We start from the raw sequence: 25,695 nt of genomic DNA, 5'->3' as shown, positions 1-25,695 counted from the left end.
CTTATATTCAGCAAAAACTTATACAGAAATGTAACAATAACACTCAAAAATAATCAATGAAAATCTTATCTACAGTACACTTTGTAGCAGTATTTTCATCTAATAGGACAGAACAACATGATTCCGAGTTTTTGATGACAGCCTTAGGATTCAGATTGGAATGTCATTTTGGAGATTAACAGTTTATCCAGTTTGATATATTTAAGTGGTTAAATAAGAATTTGTCCGTTTCCAAAATATTTTTATTTGGCACTGAAAATGAATAATATTTAGAGTTAAAAATAGACCGGTTTTATATATATAAATCATGCCTACTTGATATGTTAGATAATGATACATCAAATTCAGAGCCAAACAAGTACTTCAGTAGAATCACCTTGAAGTAAGCACACTTGAAATTAAAATATCGCATACGAATCACATACACAAAAGCAGCTTTGTAAAGAGTCTGTGCAACACAGTATGCAGTTTAGCTTTAGAGAGCATATCTTAGCAGTTAGACTTGGGAAAACTAAGATGCATTTGCAGGTGTCATAAATTCCCAAGGAATTATTTCAGCATTTCAACTGTAGCAAACCTACAGTTGAACAGTTCCAAATAGCTAGCATGCTTAGAGCATAGAGACCAGCTCAGAATTGTTTAAACGGAGATAATTAACAAGGACTGCATATCATTAAAACTAGCTAGAATAATCTTTCTGAAGTTAATGTCAAGTGTTTATATTTGAAAAATTACCTACCGGCTGCCCATGCAGATGGATATTGCAGAACTGGGTGCTTTTTCACTTAGTACGTTTTTTGGTTCACTGACAAATGTGGTTGTAATTACCACCAAACTAACCACCCCATCTGACTGAAGCCACCATGGGAAAAAAACAAGAACAGCCCATCTAAATGAAATAGCAAACTCACAAATAGCAGCATCCTATTAATTAATTTCTCACCTGGGTGATGTAAATGCTTAAATTGCAAACAGGCTTTTTCCACATCATTTCCTGATGCAGTAAACCTGACTCACAGATTTGTGTGACAGCCTCACAGCTGTGGGTTATGCGTGGGCAGATTTCTCTTTGTGCTTGTCACTGCCTGGTCATGCTGACACTCCATGACCTCATCCCACTGCAGCAAAATGGCCAGGAGCTAGTGGCAGCATGGGACAGGAGGACCCCAACTAGCATTTCCAGACTCCTCTGTTCCTCTAGAAAAATCCTCTCCCACCAGGTCACCTCAGCATCAGTGGCAGCTATGAAGTACCCCTCCACAACAGCCCCTGCAATAAACCCCCCAAAGCACCATCTTTAATTGAGCCTTACCACAAGGTCTTGTCAGAAGTGTAGAATCCATAAACCCCAGCCATGCCATACCCGAGAAACCCCTCTGCTGGTACAGCGTTGCCCATCTCCATAACAGTAGGACTCTTGGTCTTTAGTCTTCTTCTCTTGCTTCAAGTCCACCAGTCAGCTCACTCCTAACTTGCAGCAAGTTACAGTGACCATTAAAATGTCACTAGAAGAATCCTGAATAGAAAAACATGCAAATTATGCCTTTTGTGATCTTTTCACTCCCCTGTCCATCAGTGAACTGGCATGAGGGCAGCCTGGACTGCAGCAATAGCAGCTTCCTCTGACCCCAAGCAGTGCCAAAGGCCTCCTTCCACGACGTCTGCTTGCTCTCTGCCACCTCATACAGCAGTGCACCAGGCAGAGCTGCAGGCACCTAAGTCTGGCATGTCTTATTTTACTGAAGCTACAAGGGATTCATACACTGCAACAGCTGCCCAAGGAGCAAACACACCCTCAGCAGCCTCAGTTAGAAAAGCTTGGGTGGGATTTTGTCCCCACACCAGGCCTAGGTTGGTTCTAAGGCGAGTTCCCATGTAATCAAAGGGTGACAAAAATTTTCATTTTGGGGGTGGGGTGGATGGAGGAGATGCAGGGAGGAGTTTTTTGTATACAAGTCAGCTCTAGTCTACAACTATGAGACTGTCTCCTCAAGCATCACGTTATAATTGGTCAAATGCCCCTGAAAGCACACTGCAGAGGAAGATGTAATTGGTCCAAGTGGCTTACAGTAGCCTGGAGTAGAAGTTGCATTAACTTTAGTGCCTGAGAGCGTCTGACCCCTCCGCTACCAAAAATTCAATCAAAATGAAGGACTTGCCTGGTTCTGCACAAGTCGTCCTGCTCTGGCAGCAAGCTGGCTGACTGTCGGCACTACCTTCTCCACTGGCTTTGGGCGAGTCCTGGTCTGCTGGTGAGGTTTTTTTTAGCTCTTTTCTCCAGCCATATAAAGCGAAAATGGAAATACTCTGAAAAACACCATGCCAGCTGTCAACGAGGGCTGGAGTGCTCCTCCCAAAGCAATTAATCCCTGCAAGCCATCACATGGTCCTCATTAATATGGTTTAATTTTTGGTTAGCCCTGCAGTGGTCAGGTAGGTGGACTAGATGATCTCTGAAGGTCCCTTCCAGCTGAACTACTCTATTGGTATTCTTTCAGCTACAGGTTGGTTCTAAGTGTTACATGCTAAGGCAATGTGGAACACACACACACACACACACACACACACACACACACAGACACACACACAGACACAGACACACACACACACACACCATTTTTACCGCTGAATTTTCCATACAGAGACAGCACTCATTTACTTTGGATAAGATGTCAATTTCTCTCAGTTTTTAATAGTAAATGTTTATTCTGCATCTTGGTGAAAACAATTGACAGTTTCCTCCTGTGAAAAATACAATGGGATCTTTTGTTCATTTTGACCCCTGGATGAAGACAAATTTTTAACTACCAGATAAATTCCTCTTGCCACTTCTTTTACTTGGCTCCACGTGTCTCTTGAGAACAGAGTGCTGCTCTGAGGCAAATGCTTGATTTTTTCTCTCTCCACCCACACAGAATAGTGCAGGAACAAAGAGCTGAGATTTTCCTGTGGCTCTTGGATCAAAATCTATTTATTCCAGGCCTGGGTCTGTCAGCATGTCAACTGTGCATAGCTGACTGCTGACAAAGATTTCTTCTGTATTACCCTATGTAGTTTCGGGTGTAGATAGTTCACACATATCTAGCTACTTTATAAACCATTTTGAGAAGGGAAAGGGATCTTAAGTCTGATGGCCAGTGGCTTCAGGATGCAATATTTGCTTCATTCTTGTGCTTTCGGGTTGCTGGACAATCAGTAAAAGCCCATCTAGAAATAATAAATTGAGATTTATTGCTTTTCTTCCTTTTCCCTCTCCTGCCATACTGCAGAGAGCTGAAGAAAAGCAATGGGTAATGACAGCAGCTCCCACACGAGCACAATGTGTGGCACAGTCTCACTAAAATTAGTAGTACAGGTTAAAATGAATTCCCTTTGTTTCAGTGACATGGCATAAGAGGTTTCAGTGGCACTACCTGGTCTGCTTTGCACATCTATTTTCTACAGATGACCGTGCAGTCAATTTACTTTTGATTTATGACATATGATAGGGTAGCAGCTTAATAAAAATAATAATAATAATTAAAAAAAGATAGGACATGTTTTCAACAAATTAACTTAGCAAGAGATGTTTGCCATGTTTGCCAAATGAAAAGTTGCTCTCCATACAGGAGGCTGGAGATCCGATGGAGATCAGAAGTCCTACAGGACCAATTCTGAGAGGTTTGTTTCCAGCCTGACCAATATTCCCTTTTAAACAATTGCAGAATTTTAGAAAGCAAAGCAAGCTCCCTGCTCCAAGCTTCATACTCTTTAGAGTGAGTACCTGTAAAGGGCCATTCCTCATTAATGGCACGGAAATGTGTCCGGGAGGTTCAGGCCGGGTGTTAGGAAAAGCTTCTTCACTGGTGGCTGGGCACTGGCACAGGCTCCCCAGACAAGTCATGGCCCCGAGCCTGCCAGAGTTCAAGAAATGCTTGGACAATGCTCTCAGACACATGGTCTGATTTTGGGGTGGTCCTGTGTGGAACCAGGAGTTGGACTCCATGATTCTTGTGTGTCCCTTCCAACTGAGGATATTCTGTGATTCTGTCAGCCAACACGAGATATTAAAATATGAAAGAATCTAAAAAAAGAACCTGACATTCAGAAGGAGACACGTGAGACACTAGCTGGATATTTGAAGCTGAAAACTTAGGTAGAAGTCAAGATCCAAAAGTAGCACACAGGCTGGGCATGAATTCCATGGTTACTGCTTTACCTTTTACTGCTTTACCTGTGAACCAGCAAAACAAAAATCAGACCGAGTTTTTCTTAGCCTCTACATCTACCAGTGAGGAAATTCACCATGCCAGCAGTTTTGCATCTAAGAAGAGAGAAGAGAGATACAATATTGCAGAGGTCTTTTTCTGTGCAGCCCTGACTTAGAAGCATGATAAAACGTATCACCACAACCCTTTGTGACAGCTGTCCGCACTGCCCAACAGAACAGCCTGTGCTGGAAATGCCACACCACAGACACAGCAGCAAGCGCCGTCCTGCTAAGCCCTGCAGCGAACCTGGGACAGGTGGGAAAGTGCTGAATGCTGCCAAGTGTCAACGCTTCATGCTAGCACAACACAACACCGGGGAGCCGCTAGCATCCTGAGCCTGGCTGAGTACAGGGGAGTGTCAGTGCCAACAGGGATGTGAGGCCACCCCGCTGTTGCAGTTTGTGGAATTTCTGTACTGCTGCCTTGGACAAGTTTTGATTCCCACTTTGTTCTTCCTAGACCTTTATTACAAGATCTCAGAATATCCTCTAAACTGTCACAGCAGAATTAGTGAGAGCTTTAGATTAAACAGTTAATCTTCATGACTGCTGAGAGGTCCTGAGTCAGCTGCTGAATCCTCCACACCACCTGGTCGTGGCCAGCAGCATCACTCCTCCAGGGTCAGAGAGCAAAGCTATGCACCTGCACACAAACATTTCATGTGCCCTACCGCCAAGGACAGTGAGGAAACAGACCACTCCTGGGTTTAACTTGTGTCTAGAGGCCTTTGTTCAAAGAAGTTTGTCCCACCACCAGCATTTCCTCACCAGCCTCACCTTTGGTGACAGCAAGGAAGGAAAATAGGATCCCATAAGGGAGAAACCTCTTCCTATTACCTCATCTTCTGCTGTCCAAGGTCTCACCTACCACGGTCCTGACAAGGCTTCAATCTCATCACTACCTTCAGTGAAGCTTTTGCTTCAGCTGATAGAGGTGACACTGTCAGGGCAGCTACAGCTGCGGGGCAGCAGACAGTCTGGAGGTGCTCCATCTCCCACAACCCCCGGGCTGGCAACCTGCGAGACAGCAGGAAAAGACCAACTTTCTTCCAGTGGCTTCTGGAGGGGAGTGGATAGGGACCAATGTATTACAAACAGTGGAATAGACAGACTTGTTCATGGGACACAATAAAACAACCTATTTTTTTCTCCCCTACTTTAATTAAACTCACAGCTTCTATACTCCCTCTGCTGGTTATGGACATGTGCCAGCTGCAGTACACTGCTAAATTATAAACTCCAGTTTCCAATACAGCCTAAGGCTTGGGACTAATCTTTAGAACACCTTAGAATCCTTAAAAATAGGTTCCTACACCTATTCAGCTATTTTACAGTTACACTTTTAGTAGTAAATGTTGAGTCAAATTATCTGTATACAAACACACAAAAAAGAGAAATCTAATGCCCATACCCATTTTGCAAGGGATCTATTCAGTTCCAGATAGGCTCAAGAAAATGTGTAGATATGGTTCGTTCACCCTTTAAACTGACTCAAAATGGCACCCAATCTAAAAACAATCAACACAAAACAAAACAAAACAAAACAAAACAAAAACAGGCAAACCCAAATCCCCAAACAAACACACACACAAAAAGAGAAAAGAATATGAACATCACTGACACAATCCCATCCTGTGCATCCTGACTGATCTACCCTGGTGTGCACTAATATGGCCATATTTCTCAGCAAAATTACCACTAGTCCATTTTCCTCCCCTGCTTCAATAACATCAGTACTGTCTTTTAAGACAACATTGGACCATTTACGAGGAGATCAGAGATCTCACATGTCTCTACACCCTCATACTAACCAACTGGTAGAAGACTTGACGTAAAAAGCCACACCAACCTACTTTGTGTGCCAGCCAGAACTTGGAAAACTCCTTTGAGATACCCTACATACCATAAAGCCAATACACAGAGTACTGCCCTGAGGTCTCAGAGCATCTTTGCTGAACTTGTGCTTGTGTACTGGAAGACATACTGTGATTATACCCACCCCAATGGTCAGGCAGAGGAGGATACACACATATTAGCACAATACGGCTTTAGACAGTGCTGATACTGTTTATTGTGGCATTTATTGCATGCCATAATATTACATTAGAGAATCAATATTTTTTCTAAGAGAACGACACAACTGTACTAATTAGATTTTAATGTAAGGCAAGCTGCCCTTCTGCAGCCAACAAAAACTTCCAAATATATTTAGGATGCCTCACTGATAGTAACTTTATCAGTGGTACAAGTGACCATGGAATTATGGTTGAGTTCTGAGAAAGAGTTACCTAAGCTTAAGAAGATTCTTTTAGCTTTTCAGATAGATCTATTCTCTATTCTATTCTTAAATACTTTTAAAGATTAAACGCACACTGAGTTACTCAAAAAAAAAAAGTATTCTGTGTTGCAGGAGAAGTGCGTGGTTACGGGAAGGGCTTCTGTGTAGGCCAGCAGGTAAAGGCCTCTTTTTCAAAACCTACCCCAACCGTGGGCAGCATAAGGGATGGGTCTAAATAGCCTGACTTCAAAGTCTCAAAAGGAAAAATCCACCCAGATAGCAAATAATTGGTGTTAAAAAATTCCATTGCCAAGAAGGGTTTCATGTCTCAGAAATCAGTAGGTGGCAAGCTATTAAAAATGAGTGGATGTTAAAATACTACTCAACTCTGACAGACATACCTATGTATGTATGTCTTGAAAATCATAGTTTCCATTTAAGTATTCCAATGAACATTTTGTCATAGCATGTAATTTTTTTTCCCAAAGTTTTACTTAGTTTACCAAAAAATTACCTTTTATACATCCATTAAGGAGGATATGACCACAATAGCTATCTTTTTTAATTACAGCTGATTTCTATTCTATTGGACAAGTGAAAAATGACCTGGTTCCATGGAAATGTTAGTCAAGTCCAACACTCAGCTCGTATTTGTGATTCCCTCTATGTACCAGAGAAGGCAACATCATCCAGCTCTTCCCCCTGCCACGCCGACACCAGGCGTGTTTCAGCACCACATTTTGGCCTGTACTGACATAGTGAAGGACACGATACAAATGCTGCGGCTATCAGGTTAGCTCCATAAACCAGCAGCACCGTGGGACTGTTACCTGCCCCTGCCTGATCTATCCAAGCGATCTGACCTCTGTGCTATTACAAGGGTTAGCCAATGTCAGCTAAGAATTAGTATGTTGTATCCTGGACTTATCGTAAGTTCAAAGGACAATTGGTGAGTTTCCTTACATTGCAATGAATTCTACCAGTTTCAATGATAATTGGCATGCAGGCAGTGAATGGCTTCCAAAGACTGAAATGGTAAAGACAATGAATGAAAAAATTACCGTAGTTTGAAACAGAAAAATAGCTCTGATTCAGCTCTAACATATCAAACACCAAACAGTGAATATATCACTCCTTGAATCCTGGTTGCATTGCAGCCCCACTACACACTAAGAAAAGGGCTCTACTGAGAGAAAAACTTATTCCACACTAATTTAGTGTACAGAAAATTCAAAGTGAATGTCCTACATAATAACATGAAGCCAAAAACTGTTCAGTGTTGGCAGTAACACTGGCTGACTGCAGTAGATGTTGCAAATAACACTGTACTTCCCACACAAGGTTTCCACGCACTCCTATTGATACTTCCCCTCACGTGCCTATTTTTACACCTGCACATCCCATCTCAGTTACAGAGCACACCTTAGAGCATCCTCTGCTAGTCTGCACCACGCAATACAAGGACACAAAGATTATGGAAAAGGAGAAGGACTAGAGATGAGAGTAGCAACAGGCTGCTGCTGGAAAACAGGGATTACAAATTATTTGCAAAATGTACCAGTGACTAGAAAGCTCTGATGAGGTTACAACCAGACTGAACGTTCAAGCAGGCATTTTGTCTTCAATTCCTAGCATGGTGCCTCACCTTTTATTCCTCTTGGTTTCTCTGGGAAAGGTTTGAATGAGAAAGATGGGGGAAAATAACTCTCCTTAACTACTGCACTGAGGTCTGCTGGCTGCACTCCTAATTTCTATGTAGTTTACATGGGTTTGCTACATATAAAATTTATGTATGTCAGAGACTTCAATGCCAAATCTTCACTCCTGTGTAGGAGGAATGTCCAAAGTAAGCAAAACACAGTAATACCAGCCAGCTCTGCCCCAGAGTTTCAATCACACCCACAGATAACTGTGGGTTGGGCTAGAGATGACAAAAGATCAAACATAATTCCTGTAACAATCAGGTATTAACATCCCAAAGAAGCTAAGTCTGATCAGTGTGCGTGCACACAGGCACTCTACCCACCTGTTTATGGCTATACCTCTTCATTTACCTTGATTTCTTTCAGTCATTAATCTATTAATCCTAATTTCCTAGTTACTGTGCAACATATGACATACTTAACAGTAGATTATGTGATTTCTACATTCGTCTGAAAGCAGTGAGACTAGTGTCTTGATAAATATGCTGGTCTTACTGATGGCAGGGGTTATGCCTGTTGAACACTTAACACCGGACACAGAAGCCATTAATGCATTTCAGTATCTGCCAGTAAATCCCCAGAAACTAGTTACTGGAATGTTCCTCACCCAGATGCCATGTTAGCTTTCAATGTCACGAGTGATTCCATTATCTAAAACAAGTTTTAAAGAGGTTAGCGATAACAAAAGAAATACTGCTAACAAGGTGTAGGCTGACTTTCTGAAGAAGCTTTCAGCACAAGGTAATGAAAATGTGAATTGAAATGACTGAACAAAAGACACAATTCTAAATGAAAAAATACAGGCAATAAAATAACTGACCACCCCAAGGAACTTGTCTTGCACTGAGATTCAAAACTCTTAATCAGAGCAACAGATGCCAGCCTGTTTGCCGGCAGAGATGCCATCTCTGCGTGTTGAACACCCGAGAGAGTGCTTAAATCAAGACCAAGGTGTTCCAACAGAAAGGAGAACATTCTGGTGAAACAGAGTGACTTCGCACACGGGCTCGGTGAGATCGGAGATGCAGAAGATCCAATTAAACTGCTAGCATGTCAAAGAAGGGAGCTGCTGCTGCCATGGAGATGTTACTACAGAGACTGGGGCCGGTTCTAGAACGCCAGTACCAGGCTGCCAGCAAAGAGGGGCTGTGGCAGCAGCCAGGAAAGGTCTTCATCATGTGGTGAAACACCATCATGGAAGCCTTAAGAGAGGTGCTCTTGTGCCCCGTGTGTCTGGAGCTGTTCACCCCTCCAGTCCTGGTCCTGTCCTGCACACACAACTTCTGCAAGCAATGTCTGGAAAAGATCCTAATTCACCAGAACTGCCACCACGTTAACGGCCATTTCCACTGCCCCCTGTGCCGCAAAGTAAGTAGGGGTGACCTGTGTCCCCTGGGGGAGCTGGGCAGGTGGGACTTCTTGTAGTTAGGAGACTTTTGTTGTGATTTGAAGTGGGAGGTACGCCCCAACTCTTCACCGGAGGGCCACAGTTCTTGCAAGGAATACCATGCCACACCACAGGTAAAGGAAAGGAGCAGGTCACTCCCCTGTTCCTTAATAGTGTGGCACCCGTGTCACTTCAATAGCATCACCTATACTCAGAGGCAAAGTACGGGCAGGTGACGCTTAGGAGCCTCAAAGTTAAAATATACATGTTTGAATGAAATGGGCACATAGGTATTTCTGTACTATTTCACTGTGGTTCAAAACCACGGTGAAATAGTACAGAATGTAATAAATAAATAAATATAATGCATCTTTCTATGGTATACCAGATTATCAAAGAAACAAGCCATTCCTGTGTCCCTCAATCTATTTTACTATTTTTCTCATTTGAAGGTAATTTATCTGAGAGGCAGAGGAATTGTCGGCCTGCTAAGAAATAGCCTAGTTGAAAGTATCCTGGAGAAATTTAAAGATGAACTTGAAAAAACCTGTGTGCAGGAGCAAAAACAGTTGTCCCAAATGTGTGAAGAACATGGGGAAAACGTGAACTTGGTATGAATTCTTATCTACTCTTTTTACTTTCAGTAATTTGCACTCTGTCCGTCCTGGATGTTTCAAGTACATACTAAATAAAAAATATATGTTTACTGGAAGTTTTAGTGGACAACCAATACTTAATGAAGGCCTTAAACATAACAAAGTCCTTAAAATACCAAAATATATAATATTAATCTATCTCAATTTATTCCAATGTATAAAAATCAGTGAATACCGACTATTGTTAAGATTTCCTTACCCAGAATAATTTTATCCACCCTACTAATTGTAAGCTTTCCGCAGCCACTCGCAAGCAGCTTCGTAAACTCCAAAAGAGCTGTAACCTTTCTTAAAAATCAATCTCAGCCTTCTAGACTGAGTAACTGCAGGACTAAATCTATTCCTATTGAGGATGACCAAGTTGTGTGTCATCTTTGCCTTTTCTAAGCAACATGCCAAAATGATTAAAAAGGGCCAGAATTCCCTTCCATAATTCACACCCAACACTCTATTTCCCTGTTATCTACTAATGAAGTTAGCTGCAAAAGCCATAGTTGCATGGCTAGAGGTTAGCACAGGAGCAGTCCCACTGAAATCAAATCTCTGAGAGGCCAAGCTCTCATTCCTCAAGTCAAATAGTTCAGTCATTCTACTGCCACTACAGCATTGTCACTCAAGCTTCTCATTCACATACTACAAATAATTTAAAGTATGTCTGCCTTCTTGCTTGCTCCTCATTCTTACATTGCCATGCCAGTATCCCCTGCTGCTCCACCAGTGAAGCCATTGCTCATCGCTTTTCACACAGGTCTCTGCCTTTATCATTCATGATAAGGCATGAAAAACACTTCCTGAACTAACCCACAGTTGTCTTTTCCCTATAAAACATGTAGTCTTGCGTGTGCTGGTAGCACAATTCACGACACAGAGGAAGGCAGTTCATTTTTTTTTGGACAGCAACCAAGCGGCATGTAGTTTGGCAAAATTTGTATCATCTATGCCCTACTGCAAAGATCAATGGAACAGACGCAGTGTAACAGCAGTCTTTGTTTGGAAGACAAACACTGCAGCACCACCAGCAATACCCAGTTCTGGCAGTTCTAACAGTAGCTAATAGCAGGCAAACCACCAAGCTACTTGACTTGTATTGCTTTTGTAGAGCTACTAACTCTCCTCGTGTACTTTTTTCCTCTCAGATGTGTCTGACTGACGACGAGCCTATATGTGCCATCTGTAAACTCTTTGGAAAACACAAAAACCACAACGTTGCTAAAGTATCAGAAGCTTACCAGGGAAGAAAAAATGAATTTATAAAAAAATTACACTTAGTTCACAAGAAATATGAGGACGCTAGGAAGGTACAAGTGACATTAGCGATAACACTAGCAAAATCACACGCTCCTCGGATAGATTAGAGAGCTACGTTTGGATTCTGATGGCAGACAGTCAATTTGTGGATTTTATAATAGAATTGAGTAGTTCAGTTGGAAGGACCTTACAAAGGTCATTGAGTCCCCTGCCTGAGCGCTGCAGAGCTAACCCGAAGTTAAAGCGTATTACTGAGGGCACTGTCCTGTGCCCCTTGGGCACCCGCGCCCTCCCAGAGGCCTGTCCCGGTGCCTGCCCACCCTGGTGGTGAAGAAACATTTCTCCATGCCCGGCCTGAGCCCCCCTGGTGCCTCCTGCTCCCTTCCCCTCCTCAGGGCGCTGCAGGGCGCAGCCCGGCCGCCTCTCAGCCTGCTCTGCCCCGGCCTCCTCAGCCTCCCTTCGTGGCATGCACCTCAGCCCTCCCTTCCTCCAGCTCTTGCTCTGGCTGCTTTTGGGCTCCTTCACGGCCTTTCCAGGCAGTGGAGCCCACGGCCGCACACAGGTTTGGGGTGAGGCTGAAGCAATGCTAACTATAGCGAGAGAATCACCTCTTCTGATCGGCTGGCCGTGCTGTTTATGCTGGCTGATGTACCCCAAAAGAGGGTGCACACAAATTTTCCAAGGAGGTTTAGGCCATACAAGATAAAATTGCATAGCAGGAAGAGAGAACATATTTTAATCTAACGGTAGATTTTGGCCCTGGCCAGACAACGCGCTCTTTGTCTCTCCTTCACCTAGATATAGTGTGAGATACGATTACCAAAGCTATTCCCACATCTTCAAAATTTGGTTGGGTTCATTAAATGGATGGAGAAACATACTAGGATGTATTACTGAATGTGGGGTTGCAAATTTAAACTGCTGTTCTCTGCAAGGGACATGCAGTACGTGCAATGTACCATCCCAAACGCCTGTAGTAACACCTGTACGGAGCTCGGGGTATTCCTGTGGAATACCTTGCCACCGATGTCCTTCCTAGGGAAGTAGGCTTACAAGGAGGCACTTCAGAGCTGGGCTGGTGGAAAAAACTGCCACCTCATTACCCTTTGAACTTCATCCAAAGGTATCTTGAGCTTGAATAGTGCCTAAGTCTCAAAGTAAGTAGCTTATTCTTTGAGTGAAAAATACAGAATCGTTGAGTGAAAAATACAGACTCATCCCAAGTTGGAAGCGACCCACAAGGATCATTGGGTCCAACTCCTGGCGCTGCACAGGACCTCCCAAAAATCAGACCACGTGTCTGAGAGCGCTGTCCAAACACTTCTTGAACTCTGGCAGGCTCAGGGCCATGACCACTGCCCTGGGGAGCCTGTGGCAGTGCCCGACCACCTCTCCGTGAAGAACCTTTTCCTAACACCCGGCCTGACTCTCCCCTGTCACAGCTCCATGCTGTTGCCATGGATCCTAATGTTTCAAAAGGCATTTACAATTATTTATATTTTCATTTGGCTTTGAGCACTAATGGGTGCCGTAATTGTTAAGCTTTTAGAGCAGAGAACCTACAAGGGGTATTGTATTTTGAAAGTTAAAAATGCACTTGACTATTCTAAACTTGACTGCTCAGAGACATGATTATGATGCAACAGAACTTTTCATCAATTTATTTCACTCAGGAAAGTGAAAAGCTGATTAATGAATTAACAGCTGATGCTACTGACACCAGGGTAATGATCGACACGGTTGGAACTGGTTTGCTGAAGGGCATATTGTACAGAATGGCTGAACTGCACTCCAAGTTACGCAATGACTATTCTACAAAACTGGAGACACTGCAAGTAATCTCAAAAGAAGCTGAAGCTTCTGGACAGCTTTATAATCAAATGGAAACCCTCCTGGAACAGCATGTAAATTCTGTACAATTTCTGCAGGAGCACAAAAAGCTCAAGGAAAAAATTGAAAAAATGCTAGAAGCAAAAGCTTCATATCAGGATCCACCAATGTACAAAATATCAGTGAAACAGTATTTTGAAGAGCTCATCAAAGGAATTAACATCAAGGATTATCTCTCCAGTGCATGCCAGGAGATGTTAACAAGTACCACTGACATAGCCGAGACATGCAGATCGGAATACCCTGCCTTTGTTTTTTCAGGTCAGAGTCCTGATCAATCCTTCTGCAAGCAAGTACTGCAACTATTTGAGAAGTCAAATGATGTCCACCAAGATAATTTTGAAAATGTAGCTCCATCCACACTGCAGCACTGAAGTGAACACCAGCACTGAAAACTTAGCCTTTATAGATTTGCTGAAAGGATGAATTAAAACAATATCTCCTAACATTTAGCTTTCATTTCCCAGTCATATGTGCTGCCTATGTATTCCACCAAACAACTGAAAATCACCTTGAAATGTGAACAGAATGAGAGGTATCTAATGTCTGCACTCTGCTGCATTCTCTCTTGTACCACCACAAATTAGTAACTGGTTGGAAGGTGGCAGTAAAAGAGTAGCCTAAGACAGTAACACAGGCTGCCTAAGAACATGGATTTAGAGACGGCAGGCAGGATACTGTGCCCAACACGTTCTGTGAATTAAGCCTCCTTCCTGTGACTCTGACAGCTGCAAATGCTTCGAGTTTATTCTCTATTAAAAATGTAATTCACATCCCAAGCCCTAAATTTGAGCTTTAAACCACAAACAAACACGGTTACTTCCTTTTAAACCTACCTACTAAGGTAAGCTATAACTTCCATAAGGGAATTACAAAGTAATTTAAAGTTGTTTACTTCTATAAGGGAATTACAAAGGAATTTGAAGTTGTTTTAAAATGATAAACGCTAGGCTACTACACTTCATGTATTTGGTTATCTGCCTGATAATTTTTTCCCAGTGGTGAAGCAAAGAACAGTTAACAATACATTCATATGAATTCACGTTTTAAACTGCAGGTATGGGGCCTACCTACCACTTTTTTTCTTTACATCGGTTCTCTACATTCCTTTGCTAATTAATACAAAAGCATTTCTGCTTCTCAGGGTAACTTCTGCTCAATTTCTACACATTTTAACTTTGGAAAAATGAAAAGTTATCAGACTGACTTTCCCTTGACTCTTCCGGTAGTATCAGAACTATTTGGAAATCTAACAAACACAGGGCATGTCAAATGCTATTTCTACTATCAGAAAAGAAGTCCATAGGGCTCTGGAGATCATTATGTTGTACACATGGAAGGATTTCCTTCTAAAATGTCCTTTCAAATCAGGCCCGGGGCTGGTACCGGTCACAGCCCTGACCCTGAAGGCTTACAGCTCAGCCCTGCGTGCCCACACCCAGTACCAAACCTCCTTGTGTGCACACAGATGTTGCTAGTGAGGGTGAATGATGAGACTGAGTCAAACTGTGAGAAACGCTTCAGTTGTTACTTGTATATTACTAGATAATGGAAAATCCAGAAACAAACAGAAAACAGGTTTCACTAGATCCAGTGCTGTGTGACCATTCACTTCTACATTAGGCTCAGACACTTCCCCAGCCTCAACATGGCCAGGTGTTCTGACACCTTTTTCACTTTCACTACTCTGACTGTCTTCTTATTTTATGTAATTTGCAAAGGCATGTGAACCAGCATTTTTTCTTACATGTCACTGCTTCACAGAATGAATAGAACTGGGACCAACCACAAATTTTATCAAGCTTTCATCTCTTGCTTCTCACTTAGACCCTGACAAGGTGCTTCCCCAAGGTGCTCCTCAGGTGCTGCTTAATTGTAATGTATACTGTGTTTGAAAGGTAAACTGAGCTTCACAAGACTAAGGTTACAACTTGTAATCACGTGCTGCTGCCGTCAAGCAATGCTTTACAAGTCAAACGTTCAGAATAATGTCACCATCATTTCTGATCTTTTACATTTAGCTTAACAAAAGCTCACTTACTGTATGAGGAAATCCTCAGCGGCCAGTGGCACGGTACCAGCTGCTTACTGCCTCTACCAGCCAGGGCCAGAACTTAGGCTTTCTACATCACCTCATTTCCAAAGAACTTTATTTAACAAGTTTGTCATAACAAGTGGTTTATACATCTGAATTCCTTTCTTTTGTACTCATACCAACTGTGTTTGTCCATACCGTTTGCTGTCAATATTTTGTATGCTGTGGTCCACTTTTAGCTGGGGAAAAGACTTCAAACTCTCAAATTACTATCTGTCCTAAAGAAATAGAGAGTAAGGTGAGCAGAACTATTTGGCACTACTTTGCAAAATCAAAAATTCTCCCTAGGATATTACACTGCAAGACACATAGTTTCAATGTCCCTTAATCAGCTTCAAAATAACTACTACAATTGAAAGTCACCCACTAGTCCAAAACTATGTGCATTCCAGTAAAACAGATAGACTGGCATTTCTTGTTAAAATACAAGACATCAGTTTATCAAAAAGTGATAAAATGATTCACTTTCTGAAGAAAAAATGCCACTTCGACAACTGCCGAGTGTTTGACTGGATACGCTGTGGAATTGTTCTGGTTTCTAAGCCAAAAACAATGTCACTTTCCAATTACGGGTATAATGAACAACAGCCACCCATGAATCAGCTTGCATCTGGCAAAGCGGCAGGCCTGAAAGAACATCAGGCACTAAGTATTTCCTGCTCTGAAAATAAATGTGTCATCTATAGAATGTTTCATTTTTGAAAAATGCTTCTGTATCCCTTCTTGTTTATCTAACAGCTGGAATTGACTTCCTTATTGTAGCACTTTGCTCTGCTAGCAAATCCTGTTCTGTCCAGCAATCCTCACTACAGACAGTATAATCTGTAAATTACTAGAAATGTGTATTTGAGTTTACATAATGCCTCTTAGAACCTTTCTGAACATAACTCCTGAAAAATAAAACTTCATAATGCCTACTTCTTGTAATTTTTTTGTCTCTGCAAGAACAGGAATTATTACAGTGCCTGGGCATAACACAATGGTAAAATAGCATCTCACTGTGGAATGTTTTAATCGGACAGTCATCTTTTCTGGGTATTCATACCCCATCTTGTGACCTATCGTGGAAGTGCAGGAGCTACAAAAGAGACCCTCGTGCCCGGTTAGAGACCTGAGAGAAGGTTCTCACCTTAACAGGGGCTGCAGCTTCTGTATTCATCAGAAAATGAGTCAAATTTCTCCTAAAAGTAAAAATTAAAAAGTAATTTAGTAGCTGGCAGAATCTGTGTGTAAAAGTTTTACCCGAATAAGGATGAAAACTGCATTTGGGTTCGCCTTTTAGCTGTTGAAGCACCAGTACTTTTTCTGGAAAAAAACATCAATTTTTTCCAGACTCAAAACAGCGGCGTTATCCAGAAAGCTGTGAGGTCAGACTGTTTAATCTGTTTGTTGCTCTGATCACTGAAAACAAGGCCCCATCTTCCCTTCTCATATTTGTGACAAGAATCATTATTTGTGAAGTAAGATGGGACAACACACATGTAAGAACTTTGCCATATGAATTCTAAACTTCCACAGAATTGTCAAGCACTCACAAAAGCTTCATTATTTACAAAATTTCTCAGAAAAGAAAAGTGTATTTACAAAGGCTGAAAAGACTTCTCTGTGCACATGCACATGCACACTTTTTAATGTATCTCTATCTTACTGATCTTGTCAGAACTAAGACACAGAAAAGAGATCTGTGTTTAAAGGCTATTTTTAAACACAGCATTTTCCTCCTTGAACTTTTACTAGTCCGGAAAACTGGCACTGAGGCTGAAGGACCACCTCTCCTCCTCTGAAAGACTTCTACGTGCCCTACAGGCCCTGCATATCCCCACAACATTAAGAAACTCATCAAGAATATACCTCAAAAATATACTTTGATTAAGTAACAACACACTGACATAACACTTCCAAGTCAGATTGCTTCCTTACGATAAAAACAAGAAACAGGAGTAGAGAGAAAAACACAGAAACTTGAAAAAAAAACAAACCACACACACAAAAAAAAAACCCAAACAATAGTGTTGAAAGCAAGCTACAGGTTTATCCTATCCAACTGTAGAGACAAGTAACATGAAAACAGGAATCACCTACAAGGGTGGCAGGTGCAAAAGACAGCTTCACCCCTGTCTCGGCAAGGTGCAGCACAAACTCGTTACTTGGGGAGCTCACTGCAGTGGCAGGGAAGGCTGAAGGGGTAGGAGGGTGAGGAACAGTGACTAAATGCACCATGCTTGACTGGGTGCGTCCTGGTTACAGGGTATCATTTATCAGAGAATGTTATCAGCAAAGCAAGTAAAACATCAGTTTTGTTGCTCATTCAACCATCTACTCAAAGAGACTACAAAAACACGATGAAAACAAAGCCTGTCGGTGCTGTGAAGGAGAGAAGCCACTATTTGATTCCAGGAGGCTACCAGGAGTGCCTCAGAGAAAACTGCGTGTACATTTTCTGGGTTAATCCTGAACTACCATTTCTCAAACCCACAGGACAGCTTGCCAAAGACACTGTAAGTGATTAAGTCAGGCAGCCTACTCTGTGATGGTTGGTGCTTTTGTTATGGCTGTTTTTATTTACCCAGTGCATTACTACTGGGCCACGTGCGCAGGGCTGCTGCCACACTTTACAGAGGTTTCGGCATTATCTCTAGGCTCCCACCGCCACCGCTGGCCTTTGGACGCGCAAGCGTCAGCCTCAGCCTCCAGCTCGCGAAGAGCCAACACCGGAGCGAAGCGCCGACCTACACCAAAATGGCCACGGGGCAGGCCGGGAGATAAGCTCACAGCCTACGGGGCAGCAACGAGAAGGGCCGGGCCCGAGCACCGCAAGGACACCGGGCACCGCGAGGACACCGGGCACCGCGGCGGGGGCCGGGCTCGGTGAAGGGGGCGGCCCGGCCCGGCCCAGCATCGCCAGGGCCCAGCAGCGGCCGGGACGTCCCCGGGCTGCGAGGCCCTCAGGGCCCGGCCCCGCGCTGTGCCGCCGAGGGCGCCATCTTAGGGCTGCCCCCGACCCCCTTCAAATAAATGGCGGAGGGAGGCGGGCCTCTCCTTCCTCCCGCCCAATGACAGGCCAGCCCTCCAGGCGGAGGCGGTGCCGCGCGGCGCGCTGCCCAATGAGCGCGCAGAGAGGCGGATGATGGACGCGTCGCCCGGCGGCGCCCGGGGGCGGGGCTCGCGGCCCGGCAGCCAATGGTGCGGGCGGAGCGGGGCGCGTCGCGCCTTCCCGTGGTGCCCCGCGGCGAGCGGCGGCAGGAGCGGCCGCGACTCCATCCGGGTCCCGGCGCGGCTCCGGGTCACCCTGCCGCAGGTACCGGGCGGCGCCGCGGGGCAGCCGTCGCACCGCAGGGCCGGGCGGGGGGGGAGGAGGAGCGGGGGGGGCCGGGCGCGGGCCCCGCCGGGCGCTGCGGGCGGCGGAGGGCCCGGCCCAGCCGTACGGGCCGGCGGGGGGCGGGGCGCGGCGCCTCCCGGGGCCTCCCGGCGGGGGGCGTCTGTCGGAGCGCCCGCCCCTGCCGGCGCTCACCGGGCCCGGGCCGCCCCCGCCCCGCGCCCCCCCGTCCCACCCCAGCCCCCAGCGGCAGGCCCGGAAGTGCCGCCCCCCGCCGCTCCTGACTGGCGGGTCGGGCTGGCCGCCCGCCGCCGATAGGCCGCGGATGCCGTCAGCGCAGGGGTACGTCATTTCCGCTCGCAAGGGCGTGCGGGCGGGGGGCGGCGGCGGGGGGAGGCCCCGGGGGAGCGGGCACCGAGCGCCCCGGGGGGGGGAGGGGGGGCACGGCCGGGACGGGGCCGCGGCGCCAGCCGGTGCTGCGCGGGGCGGCCCCGGGGCCACTCGACGGCAGCCTCGGCCCGCCCAGCGCGCCTCGGGGCCGAGCGGGGCGCTCACAGCGGAACTCGCGTGCGGGGGGAGCGCAGCCCGCGGGGAGCCGGGCCGCCGCTTCGCGTTGTGGCGCCCTGCAGCAGTGCCGGCAGGCTTCTGCTCGTAACGCAGGTCTTACGCGGGGCGGAGAAATTGGCTCGGAGATGCGCGTGGCGTCGCGCTTCGAGAGTTAAAATCGTAGAACAGCCCCCGGTGGAAGGGACCCCCAAGGATCGCCGAGGCCAACTCCCTCCGTGGTGGAGGCGGCATCATCTTGCGGGGTTACTCTGTGATAAGCTGGGCTCGAAGTTAATGGCGGAGGAGAATACAAAAACGTGAAGTTGTCCTTTTAAAAACAATAATGTTTCCTTAATTTCCTTAAGGAATATTTAATAAATAGAGCATCGTTTTTCTACTTCAAGTACATTCTCATCCCCAGCTGCCAGGGGGACTTCACTGAAGCAGTTGTATAGTTGTGAGTCTCCCTTTGTCAGAGTTGACCTGTGCTGTTCACATGTGAATAGCCTAAACTTACCCTAGGGCTTACCTGTGGTGACTCCTCAAACTTTCTAGTCCAGGCAGCTTTACAAAATAATTCAGTAATTCTTTTTTTTTTTGCCCTACAGTAGCCATCTTCATTAAGATGAACTTATTAAATGTCAGCTGTATGGCAATTTATATTTTTCTAAATTGTTGGTTGCAATTTCTCCGCTGCACTTCTCACCAAATGTCCTGAAATGCGACATCAATTTCTATGGGTCACACTAAGAAGTTATTTTGTGTAATCAGATTAGAGACTTGGCGAAAGGAAATGTAGACAAATCAAATTACTTGCTTTGTTTCCCTACTACTGCTACTACCACCACCAAGGAGAATCCTTGTTCTTACCTTCCTTTTGATAAATGGATTCTGTGTCTTCCTCTGTTGCTTAGTAGTGGAAACACTGCATTCCTAAATAAAAGGCTCCCACGATTTATAATAGGCAGTAGCTAATTATATTAGCAATTAATATAACACCATTCCTGAAAATATTCTTATGTGTATTAGCACGATTATTTGCTGAATTTGTGTATTTATATTAACGTGCAAACTTTAAGCCAAACAAGTTGTCTGTAACATGCTCTCCCAGTAGGTAAAAGGTATTTTTTCCTTAATTGCTCTTCTTTGGAAGAAAACTTATACTAACTGTTTTGGTAAATTGAAGCAGTGTCAGTTAGATAGCAGCAAGCTTTTGTGCTTAAAAAAAATTCTCTTTCTTCCACTTTTTTCCCTCAGTTGTCTACATTTTGATAAATTAACCTGCCTCGTAGGAACAAAAGCATAGCTCACTTACTAGTAGTAAATCATAAGAGACAAATACAGTGAATAAATACACGTCTGTATACTGATAAACGTACATTCCTGTTTGAAGCAGGAAGAATTGAAGTGATGACTTCCATTGAGAAATGCCTTGAGACCTACATGGCATTAGCAGCTGTAGCTAAACCGAGGCATGCTCACATACATATTTCTATTGCCAAAGTACTGGCTGACAAACATACATTCAAAAGGATTTATGAAAATAAGACATTTTAGGGTAATCGTTTTCTTACTGTGAAGTATTACCTAACGTTACTGAGGCTTTAGCCAACGTTCCCCACTACTGTGTAGGGAATACTGTACGCTGAACGTGGAACATGACAATGATTCTTCTGTCATGTAACATACTCTCAATCAACAGGATCCAGAATTAACGTGTCTGCAAAAGATGAGGTCAGTTTACATACTGTAAAGACATTCACTGGCTTATTTTTCAATAATCTCTACTTCCAACATCTTCATATAGATAAATGTGCATGTATACATACTTAAAGTATTCATAAAAGCTTAAAAGCCTCCAGAGGCTTTTCTTTAGTCTGGTTTGTCAACTGAAATAATGCAGGTGCTCTGCTCTGCCATGGTGGTGCCATAGTAAGTAGTCAACCTTTTTTCTGCGCTGGAGCACTGATTACGCACTGATTTGGACACACTACATCTGCTTTTTTATTTGTCTTTATTAAACAGTAAACTATTTCTCCATTGTGATTACTAATATTATTTTTTGAAAAGTGTTGCTGTATATGGATACAGAAAGAGGCAATTTGTATAACTGAAATATGTTAACAGTACTTATTTTTGACTAGCATAGAAAGAATTAAATTAGGAATATGAACCATTTATTTATATAGTCTAATTCCAGAACTAAAGAATTATGATCACTTATATAGAGATGGCTTATTACTGATGTAAAAATTTGAGTACATACAGAAGATGCTACAATTTGCATTATGTTCATTCTTTGTTCACATTCAAGAGTTATTAATTATGATCACATACTTTACTTTTCTGCAGGTATGCTTCATTCCGTGCATGAGCGGTTAGCAGTGACTTCAGATTTCTTTCAAGCTGTGGTTTCTGGATACTTACACTCTTTCTGTAACTGTATAATCAGAAAAAATAAATGAAAATTAAACATAATTGAAAATGGAACAATCCAGTAATATTTCACGTTATAATTATTTAAAACCAGGACACTTTATATTAAAGCAATTAAACATAAGTGGGGAATATAGATTTTGTGAAAATCTTATCTGGTGTCTCAATCAGAAATGTCAAAGACATTGATGACAGAGGCATTAATCTTATGCTGCTGTATGAAAAATACAAAGAGATACTGTAGTGGATACATCTCCCTTTCCAGCTGCATTGACTTTGATGCTGCTCATGCTTAGAGTTTAAGCACATCTATATCTTAGTATAGCGGGCACTGAAACTGCTTGTGTTCTTTCTCCCCTCTGTAGAATTTGGCAGTTCAAACAAGTATTCTGGTATTATTTATTTACGCTTAATCCATTGTATTGCTGCTTAATTGACTACCATGTCCAAATAAAGGTACTAAATTGTAAGTTTTGGAGAACTCCTGAAAAGGCCTCTGGCCTTCGCTTGGCAAGGCTTACGTTCTGATTAAACAGTATTTACTTTCTTGGTCAGTGCCTGGTTTCACTGTAGGTGAATTTACTTGGCACAAAGAAAAAAACAACGCCCTTCACCTGTTCGGTTTCAATCTTCATACAGTTTTATTTTATTTTAAACTTACAGCTTTGACTTTTCTGCTACATTTAATTTTATCTTCTGAGTTTTAAAGTTGAAATTAAGCATTAGAATAAAAGTCTATTGTAACAAGCTGTTTACGCATTTACAGTTGCAAAATGGTCTTTTCATATAAGGATGTACTATAGCATTCATTATATGCCTCAAAGCATCTGTTAATCTCTATATCACGTATAGATGTCAGTAAAACAAAGTTACGGTAAGAAGTATTGGTTTTACAAACACGCTTTCTGCTTTAGGTTATTTCTCCTGTGCTGTGAAATGGACAAAATCAAGTTGGAAGATAAAGCATTTGTCAAAAGTTTATTTCCTATACAGTTTAGGACCGTTTCAGAGGTTTCAAACATGTACAGGTAGTTCAAAAAAAAACACCAAAAACTTGAAAAGTGTACTTCAGAAAGCTAGAGCCCATTTCGATTCTCCTACTGTCACTTGTCTTGGATGCAAATTAGGAGCAAGGCTCTGGCAAGATGAGCACTGTATTAATAAAAAGGAAGGTACAATCCAAATGTGAATACAGAAGAGGAGATTTTAGTTCACACTATCTAAAACTATAATTTCAGTAACTATGTAATCTTAAACTCTTTTGGAGAGAGCGATGATGTATGGACATAGTATGTGATGGCAGCATAGGGTCACTTGAAGGGAAGCAATTTGAAGCCTAGTTAAGTTTGTGTTACACTGTTGTATCCCCAGCCCCCAAACCAGCAAAACTGACCCAGGAAAAGTGAGTTGTAAGTCTTGGTGCAGCCACCGGGGAAGCTGGATGGGCAGGGCCTTCGGGGGGGCTGGAGAATGAGGCAGAAAGGCACTCACCGAGAGCTGGTGAGAGCTGAAGTGTAGCTCCAGTGCAGATGATGAAGTTAAGGGGCAAGGAACTGGTGTTAATGCTTGTAACATAGACGCTAGAGCTCCATCGTGTGGTTAGAGCAGAGTACAGGCTCGGGCCTCTGCCCTTGGCTGGGGCCAGCAGCATCAGTGCACTCGTTTGGCAGCAAACTCAGTCGTCCCTGTCGGTGCTGTGGGAAAGTTGCACAAGTAGAGCCATTTTCTTCACTTTCACTGCTTCGGGGATGTTTAAGTACAAGCACACGGTGACTGGAAAAATATCCTTTGGACACAGCTGCTGCAAGGGAAAAGGAGTTAATTATGTATTTTTAAAAGCTAAAAAAATTGTCTGTTTGTTGCTGAAGTACAGAATGTGCGGGTAGCCAGCCCTGAAACTCCTGCCTGTACGCTCAGGCATGATGTCACCAGCACGGTGACTTCAGCAGCGGGGCTGTGTGCAATAACAGATTCACCTCAAGCTAAGATGATACCAAGTCAGTAGAGGCTGTGCCAGGAGTATAATTTATCCAGCATGCTGTACATCAAGCTTCTCTGCTTGTGTGCCTGCCAGGAAAGCATGATGTATCGTGTCAGGGAAGAGGCATACAGCGAACCTGCAGGGAAACCTGGCAGCTCTCATTCCTTGAAAGGACAATGCAACTTAGGTGATAGGGTTTTTAGAAACTCTTAGAAATAACCTGTGCGTTTACTTCTTACAAACCCCAAAACTTCAGGACTAACATGAAGCAAACCACTGATGAGCTAGACTTTGCGTGAATACACTTTCAACAGACAATTTTGACTAGAACTTGGGTTCTTTTAATTCTATACCCTTCTAGCATTTAACCAAATTAAAAATAGTAGGTACCCTATCTGAGTGACGTCATGTCAATAAAAGTGCTTTTCTTGGATAGTTAAAAGACAGGATATGTGATGATCCTTCATAAGGCATATTTGTTACAGAATGAGGTTTCTCTAGTGCCCTGTGTGCACTTTATAATCAATCTCAAGCCAGACTGCTGTATATAACAACAGGTTAACAATTGGATGTCATTCAAAATATTTTTTCAAGGACATTTATGACCTTAAGGAACACATAGCCCTTCCAGACCTCGAGTAGATGAATGGCTCTTGTTTCAGGAAGCTGAAAGCAGACAAATGCTTATGGATTGAGGAGCTGCAAATAACAAGAAAATATCATGGTGGCAGTAGAAAATGGTTTAAAATGTCTTAGAACTTGATTGGGAAGTCGTACTGTCAGTGGAAATAAACAACTACAAAAAAAAATTGATGCATCTTCTCAAGTTGGTTAGGTTTTTAGCTAATCTAGCTAAATCTAGAAGTGGTGAAATAAGAAAGTCATCTTAATGTCCTTCAGGCTTCATTTAAAAAAAAGGTAACTAACAAGTGCCCTGCATATTTAATACATTTTATATTTTTGGCATACCTTCTGGGTTTTGGCATACCTTGCTGGGTGTAGGAAATCAGCAGCTTTGTCTTAAAGTTCCACCTGAAATTAAAGATCTTGGACTTCATGGAAGCACTGAGTGACGAACAGCGAGTTGATGCTCCCTGTAGCTAGGCTCACCGCACTGAGGCCTCAAGCAGGCTGTGTCTTCCATTTAGGAACTGGTTCTTTACATGAATTTTGCTTGTCGGTTGAAGGTTTAGGTGTAGGAACAAGGAACTATGAAAGGACTGCCAGCAACTCCATTGAATATTTGCTTGACAGCAGGACCTCTGCCTGAGCTCACAAAAAGGATGTGATATGTGCCAGTGCTTCATAGCCATTTGACTTTGTCCCACTGCTACTGTTCTAATTTATTTGTTTTGGACATGGAGACCAACTGCTTGTGTCCATCTGTACATGGTAAAGTACGCGTTCCAATAGGCATGTAAGTTAACAAAAGCAAATAATGGGATTTCTAACCAGTTACAAGAAAGATATTAAGAGTGATTCACCAAATTTTGTCATCAATATTTGTATAAAGGTTTCTGGAGTAAAGCACTGAGGGGGTTGGAAAGTACTTTTTTTTTCTTCTCCGTTCAAGGAATAACGTCATCCCTTTGTATATTAATGCATTGGATCACGCGTTGTGTTTTTTGGCAAGGACATTAACATGCATTAGGAGCTCTTGTTCTATCAAGGCTTTGTTTGATGACTGGTCTGAAAACCTCAGCTTAGAATTGGGATGAAGTACTAGTACGACATGTATTTAATGTTTGAAAAACTGTGCATTTCTGTAAACACTTTCAGCAATCTTATAAATTACACTGACAAAACGATCAGTTTTCCTCTTCAGCTCTGTTCTCAAGATGTCCTTGCTAAGAAGGGGATTGTAAGTCACACATCAGTCTGGCAAGTATTTTTATTTCAATATTTTAAGA

At 43.3% G+C, this 25,695-nt stretch overlaps 1 protein-coding gene and 1 long non-coding RNA gene across 14 annotated transcripts in view; one reads left to right on the top strand and one right to left on the bottom strand.

Moving 5' to 3' along the window:
- Positions 1-18,802, bottom strand: part of LOC308200249 — a 39,337-nt gene extending 20,535 nt beyond the window's left edge. For 4 of the 13 annotated variants that reach the window (XR_013955378.1, XR_013955379.1, XR_013955382.1 and 1 more), the window contains exons 1-3: positions 16,636-18,802; positions 2,160-2,307; positions 1,313-1,516 (exon numbers count right to left, since the gene is read on the bottom strand). This is a non-coding gene — a long non-coding RNA (uncharacterized lncRNA). Of the gene's footprint in view, positions 1-1,312; positions 1,517-1,627; positions 1,889-2,159; positions 2,308-4,213; positions 4,304-15,644; positions 15,725-16,635 lie in introns of those variants that run through there. The other 9 variants (XR_013955388.1, XR_013955389.1, XR_013955380.1 and 6 more) reach the window with 8 other exon arrangements.
- LOC308200244 (tripartite motif containing 13-like) lies at positions 4,312-15,635 on the top strand. Its single transcript, XM_080605611.1, has 3 exons — positions 4,312-9,598; positions 10,070-10,228; positions 13,195-15,635. Exons 1-3 carry the CDS (start codon positions 9,425-9,427, stop codon positions 13,783-13,785), a joined length of 924 nt encoding a protein of 307 aa, XP_080461737.1. The 5' UTR covers positions 4,312-9,424; the 3' UTR covers positions 13,786-15,635.
- Positions 18,803-25,695: the final 6,893 nt, after the last annotated feature.

The sequence above is a fragment of the Anser brachyrhynchus genome, assembly GCF_964034855.1.
Source record: "Anser brachyrhynchus genome assembly, chromosome: 10".
Lineage (NCBI taxonomy): Eukaryota > Metazoa > Chordata > Aves > Anseriformes > Anatidae > Anser > Anser brachyrhynchus.
The sequence above is the reverse complement of the archived record's forward strand: the minus strand, read 5'-3'. Positions and strand labels throughout refer to the sequence as shown.

Bases quoted from the DNA above. Each gene is read 5' to 3' on its own strand.
- LOC308200244 (XM_080605611.1), top strand. From the start codon at position 9,425: ATGGAAGCCTTAAGAGAGGTGCTCTTGTGCCCCGTGTGTCTGGAGCTG. The intron at 9,599-10,069 runs GTAAGTAGGGGT...TCTCATTTGAAG, and splicing joins ACTGCCCCCTGTGCCGCAAA to GTAATTTATCTGAGAGGCAG. The intron at 10,229-13,194 runs GTATGAATTCTT...TATTTCACTCAG, and splicing joins ATGGGGAAAACGTGAACTTG to GAAAGTGAAAAGCTGATTAA.